Source organism: Dermacentor silvarum, chromosome 11, assembly GCF_013339745.2.
Source record: "Dermacentor silvarum isolate Dsil-2018 chromosome 11, BIME_Dsil_1.4, whole genome shotgun sequence".
Taxonomy (NCBI): Eukaryota; Metazoa; Arthropoda; class Arachnida; order Ixodida; family Ixodidae; genus Dermacentor; species Dermacentor silvarum.
Genome location: NC_051164.1, coordinates 112,426,659 through 112,432,918, shown reverse-complemented (window position 1 = coordinate 112,432,918; position 6,260 = coordinate 112,426,659). Strand labels below are relative to the sequence as shown.

General features: G+C 48.2%; 1 protein-coding gene across 1 annotated transcript; it reads right to left on the bottom strand.

The window, feature by feature from the left end:
• Positions 1-1,706: 1,706 nt before the first annotated feature.
• Positions 1,707-3,422, bottom strand: LOC119432838 (neprilysin-1). The gene has a single exon (XM_037699993.1). It carries the CDS (start codon positions 3,420-3,422, stop codon positions 1,707-1,709), a length of 1,716 nt encoding a protein of 571 aa, XP_037555921.1.
• Positions 3,423-6,260: the final 2,838 nt, after the last annotated feature.

The following is a 6,260-nucleotide window of genomic DNA, read 5'->3' as shown; positions in this document are numbered from 1 at the left end:
TGGCTAAGCCTACGCTGTTGCGTCTTCCAGTCGGCATCATTCGTGTCATCCACAGCCCGAGATACTCCGTCAGCGGGAGCCTCACATCTTCAACGGCACTGGCGACTACGACGTTGATGACTGGCTCTCATCTTATGAACGCGTCAGTGTGAAGAACAAATGGGATGACATCGTGAAATTAACCACCGTCCCTTTTTACCTCACCGAAATTGCCCACTTGTGGTTTCGGAACCACGAAAGCGAAATACCAAGCTGCACTGTGTTCAAGAGAAAAGTTCAGCGAGGTCTTCGGCCGCCCTGCTGTTCGTAAGCTTCGTACCACACAGCGTCTGCAGTCGCGCTCTCAGCAACCTGGCGGGGCTTTTACCGGCTATATCGAAGATGTCATCAATCTCTGTAAACGCGTCGATGCATCAATGACTGAGGGCAATAAAATCAAGCACATATTGAAGGGTATCAACGAGTACGCATTTCAGATGCTGATTTCATAAAGCCCGTCTACTGTTGCTCAAGTTATTGAGCTGTGCCAAAGCTATGAAGAGCTCCGGCGTCGAGAAATAAATCAATTGTAGAAAAATGGGCAATAGTAATAAGGAAATATTTTTGCATCGCATAGGTGAACATACGAAGCTCGGAAAACACCAATGCTTTAAGCGAGAGTGCACAATTATTGCGTATGCGTGCGAGGCCCTTCAAAGCATACAATTCTTTTTGGTGTTGCAAAACGTATGGCGATTTCGCGAATTATTCGCTTGGTACAGCATCGAGGCATCCTCGCATTTCTATATCGACGCTGAAGTAAGGCGCAGTCGGAACAGGAACAATAACTTTTACTAAGTGCACCACCAAGCTCATGTTTTGCGGCATGACACCATAGAGCAGCACGACTAATTTCTCGCATAACATCGTGTATTCGGAACGGGAGTTCCGAACGAGAGTGTTTGTATACAAATCAGATACAGTCAAGAGTACGACAGAGAGAAGCATTCACATAATGTGTGGTGCCTCGCACATCGCATTAGACTATGGGGTTTTACGTGCCAAAACCACGATTTGATTATGAGGCACGCCGTAGTGGGGGACTCCGGGTAAATTTGGACCACGTCGCAGTTCACTCATGAACCAAGCATCCTTCCACCAAGACACCCATCCACATCTCATGAAGCTACCCAAGGAGAAATAAAATACACTGTGTCGTCACAATACCTTGAAGTGCCATTATAATATTTGCACACGTATACGTTAAGTGATAACCACGCTATAGAAAAAATACTTAGTCATTAACACACGTTCATGAAAGAAAATGATTAATCTGCCAGATCAATGTGAACGTGATTTAAAGAAACACTCGCATCAACGATAAGAGCATGGACGCATGCTAAAGAGCAGTACCAAGCATTAACGACAGGTAAATTTTTCATATTGTGAGAGAACGTCGCGCATTTCGTGAGTACAAAAAAAGAAAAAAAAAGAAAAAGAAAGGAAAAGCGACAACACACGGCGTCGTCGGGTTACCCTTCAAACATCATAAACTGCGCGAGCAGCGACTTCAGTTTAGAAGTCTCTCTTGGAACATTTACAAAGTTTGGCATCGTCATGTCCCGCACAACAAAACATTACACTAAAGTTATGATCTAAAAAAAAAAAAACAAGTAATAGAACGAGCGCACAAATCTATAAATTGCTTCACGGCGAAGCATCCACGGTCAGAAGGCGATAGTGCACTGGTTCGACGGACGCATATAGCTTCCCTCCGGACAGGAGAAGGCGTCCGCGAAGTTAGAGGTGTTCCTGAGCACGTCGTTACAGCGGCCAAAGTCTGTCGGTTTGAGTGTGCTGCACATAGAGTAACAGAAGGACACGTAAAAAAGTTGCCGGCCGGTCATCCCCGGTGCCACGGCCAACTCGGCGGAGGCGTCCAAGCCGGAGTCGACGAAGGCTTTGAAGGCAGCGTCGATGGATGCCAAGTCCACCAACGCCTGCGTGGAGACTTCGCGGTGCGAGTGCACCTTGGTCGCCCGCTGCATGCACTGCAGTAAGCCGCGGATGTGCTTTCGCGGGATGATGTCGAAGTACGCCTGCGCGGCGCCTCTGGCGAGCTCCGCGCCCAGCATTCCGTAGCGGATGGGCTCCGGCGCGTCTTCCAGATACATCGGGAACACGATCGCGTCCGGAAAGAGTGAGTAGTCGCGGCCGTCGTACGTATAGAACGACTCGCTTAGGTACGCCCTTGACGGAATGCCGCGGACCACAGTCTCGAACGAAGGGCGCAGCGCCACCGTGGTCCTCGCCAGATTCTCGGCAAAGTTCGCACCCATGGGGGGAACCTTCTCGTATGCCATGTCGAGCTCGCGGGAGCGGGCCTTCTCGAAATACTTGAGCACGGTGTCCAGCTTCTTGTACGGGTATGCCAGCGAGTCGTTGCCCAGCAGGATACGTCGCACGGCTGTCGCCAGCTGGCCCACGTCGGCCTCGACGTTGTCGGTGAAGTTCTCACGGACAAAGTCCGCGATGCAGCCGATGCCCGTCACGCTGTTGGTAAGGAAGAGGCAGTAATTGTAGTGTATAGGGGTGGCTGCGTCTTTGCGACCGGTGTAGTGATTGATCGCCAGATCTCGGTTGCTAAACGGAGCCATGTACTGGACGACGTGCCAGCCCAACACGAGTACCACTTGGCTCTCATTCTGGAAAGACAGTTCCAGAAGTCGGTCCAGGTACGCCGTATGTGCCGTCATGACTTGGACGTTGTTTGTGGTATGAAACGTCTCTGCCAGCTTTGTCAATACACGTTTCCACGCGCGGCTGTCCCGCCATTTGTAAGTAGTCGCGCTCTCCTCCGGCCAGCCTTCCCCTGTCGTGAGAATATTAAAAGGTTCTTCTAGCCGTATCATTTCCCTCAGGTCGACGCTGCCGCCACTACCACTTGCGTAGTGCTGGAGAAGAATACCATAGTATTTTTCGTACACATCGCCTAGCGCATCGTTGTCCAGATCTCGCCGCCGTCGTTGTAAGTGTGCGTCCCGGTACGGCGACGGTTCCATCAATATCCCCCCTGACTCGTTCGCCTGCGTAAACTCGAGAAAACTGGGCCAAGCGCAGCAGACGGCCATGTGCACAAGACTGTGGATCGCGTCGTTTTCCCTCCCCAGGTAAGGCCACGACAGCTTGGCCGCCGCCATCATCTCCTTGACCCATAATACGTTGTCAACGCTGGTCGCGATGACGTCGTGGCAGGTCTTCAAGAAATCCTTGGCCTTTCGGCCAACGGTCTGGTTTGCGTCCCCTGTCCCTGCCGCAACGGCGGAGGTCACAAAGGTGACAATGAAGTCTTCTAACACTATTCTGCGCACAGACAGCCTCGGGTCTCGCTGACCGCACACGTAGAGGTAAAAGTTGTCGCATGGTTTGGCGGATAGATTCATGCTCTCTTTCAGCGCATCGCTGTATCGCATGCAGCTGGCCTTTTGGCAGTATGTGCGCACAGTGGGGCCGGCAAAGACTACAAAATATACAGCGACAGCGGCAACCGCAGCGGCTATAAGAACCCCGACAAGGCAGAAGACAACGATGTTGCTCTTTCCTCTTTGGCGCCTGAACTCATACGGTTTGCCAGGGGTGCCAGCGGTGCCAGATGTGTTGCTGTACTCTGGTCTTGAAGTAGTCTTTTGGACGGTCCTGGAAGCATCGTCGGCACTCGTGACGCTCTTGGAGCGTACCGCAGCTTGAGACGCCGATCTTGCTCTGACCGGGGCCAGCGACTGTTTTCTTGTGCGCCGCTCGCGTTCGGACAGCTGCGAAACAACGACGACGACAAAATGTAAACTACTCAGTAAGGAGCTCGGGAGAGCACAACGAGGTGTACAAGAATGCACATTCTGAATAGTACAAGATAACAACTTTTAAAGCATGTAGCTTTCTTCAGGAACTAACCGCGATTTCTTCGTGTCTAACCAATTTCGTGGGCAACAGCTGAACTCGAAGAAGAGCTTCTTGTTGGGATATAGTTGGTTTCGATGCTGAGGCATGGTTTTTAAAGAAAAGGAGGGATGAGACGAAGGATCGAGTGCTTCATCTCTAATTTCTCTTCCCGTGTACTTAAAGAGGAGTTGCCAAGGAGAAACTACCTGTCAAGGCGGGCAGCAATTTAGCATAGCGAACAGGGTAGTTTAAAGCTTAAAGAGAAGAAAGAAATTGGATCACTTTCGACCGGTAAAGTGTTCTTTAACAACTGTGTCAACTGTGTCAACTGACGAGGAGAGGTTGATTAATGGAACGAGAATTAAAGGATAAACTAAGCTATTTTTTTTCTTTTTTTTTTAATTTCGCGCCTCGAGCGCCGATAGCATGAGTGACGCCATTAATTTCAAAGTGACTGTCTCGCAATAATGACGTTTTGGCGCAAGAAAAGTTCTCGAAATTCGCTAAGTTCATTCCCTGCGTCGCTTAAAGTACAATGTAGTCCAGCTTTGCTGACAAGCAATGCTAGGTACAAGCTGACGCTGTCAAAATCCATGACCACGCTGGTACGGAAACTTCAAGGCGGCGCCGCGACCAATCCCTTTTTACTGCGTCTTTTCTCGCTTACCAAGCCCCCGTCACGGTGGGGCTATTTAAGCGGTGTCCAAATTCACGCCCCAGAAACGCTAACATAAGTATATTTCGAAGGATATGCTTGTCCAGACTACATGCGCCGGAAGTGATTGCGGAGAGGGAAACACGCAATAGCCGCCACGTTTTAGACGTCACATATTGCAAATAAGTAACACGACTGCCTCTAACTTTTCAATACAAACGTGCCTACTTACTGCAGCCAGTCAAAATTTAATTATTCAATTTTTGTTAATTGCACTGCTAACCGCGATAATTATCATCTCAATTTGTGTCCCCCTCGCCACATAACCCTAGTGTAGAGGTTGTCTTCACGTACGTCTCAGCACCTAATTAAAAAAACTGTCAACTTAACTTTGATCACCCTGTACATCTGTTAAATAAGTATCCGCTAACATTAGCAGAAGTTCATGAAACTATTTGTGAACCGTGTGAATGACCACTATGGTGTCTCCTGATTAGTGCTTAAGTGTAGGTGAAGAGCTTTATAAAGTGTGCCTGAGCATGCCGTCTCCTGATTGGCGCTGAACAGCATTAAAAGGACCGCAATATAATCCCCATAGTTCACCACCCGCCACCTTTTCCACGCCCGCGTCTGCGCCGGCATCTGGCCGCTTAACCTCGCGGCCGTCTCGATCGCGTCACAACGCGAGAAATTTGAAAGCGACTTCACTCACTTTTTGGCGCGTCGGCTTCTTCGCTGACATTCTTTTTCCTTCGCAGTGCTGGGCGCCAAGTCGAAATGATGGCGTCGCTTGATCAAGGGAAGCCGGCCAGAAATGTCCCCGCTCTTGCCAGATATCGGGTCACGCGTCACGAGCGAACGAGCGACGGAATCGACTTCTTCAGCCTTGAACTGATGCTTCCGCGCATGTGTTGTTGTTGATGATGATGCCTTAAACAATGGCATAACCCCATTGTTACGGATACACCAAAACACGAATTATTATGAAAAGAATATAAATAAAGGTATGGATGAAATCGGTCATAAATAAAATAATGTGTAATAGAGCATTCCGTCTTGCATAATGAAGAAGTAAAAATAACTTCAACATCATAATACTTAAGGGTTGAGGTGAAGGATAATTGAGACTTTGACCTCAATAATTATTGCTTTCTTTATTATATCTTGTAATTTGCGTTTTTTGTATATGAATAGGTAACTTGATGAACGATAAAGAAATTGTGGAATCACATTTTTTGCTGCTCGGACGTTTGTTTTCATTTTACAGATACTGCCAGCCCTGTAGGCCTATTAAAGGACTGGAAACGAAACGCATACGACAGCTGCCAACATTCCTAAGCCACTATAAGAACTGCTACGAGAAGGAAAAAAAATATTTTCTTTTACAACACCCCTTTTTATTTATTTATATTTTCGTGCATTGTTCCTTGCATGTTAACATGCAATTTCACTTTTCCGCATCGCATATTTTCTTATCAGTTCTAGGATTATATTTGCCGGTGATCATTTTGACTAATCCGTCCGATTCCTGACCAATCCCCCGCAATAGGTACCGGGCATAAGTTTCTTGCTTATCATCAGACAAAGAGACAAGCTTTATTGACAATTTGGGCGTAGTCAAGCAGTCACCAGAATGTATTAGAGCTGCAAATTCTCGGTAGGAGTGAGGCAGATATGCTGTCGGCAA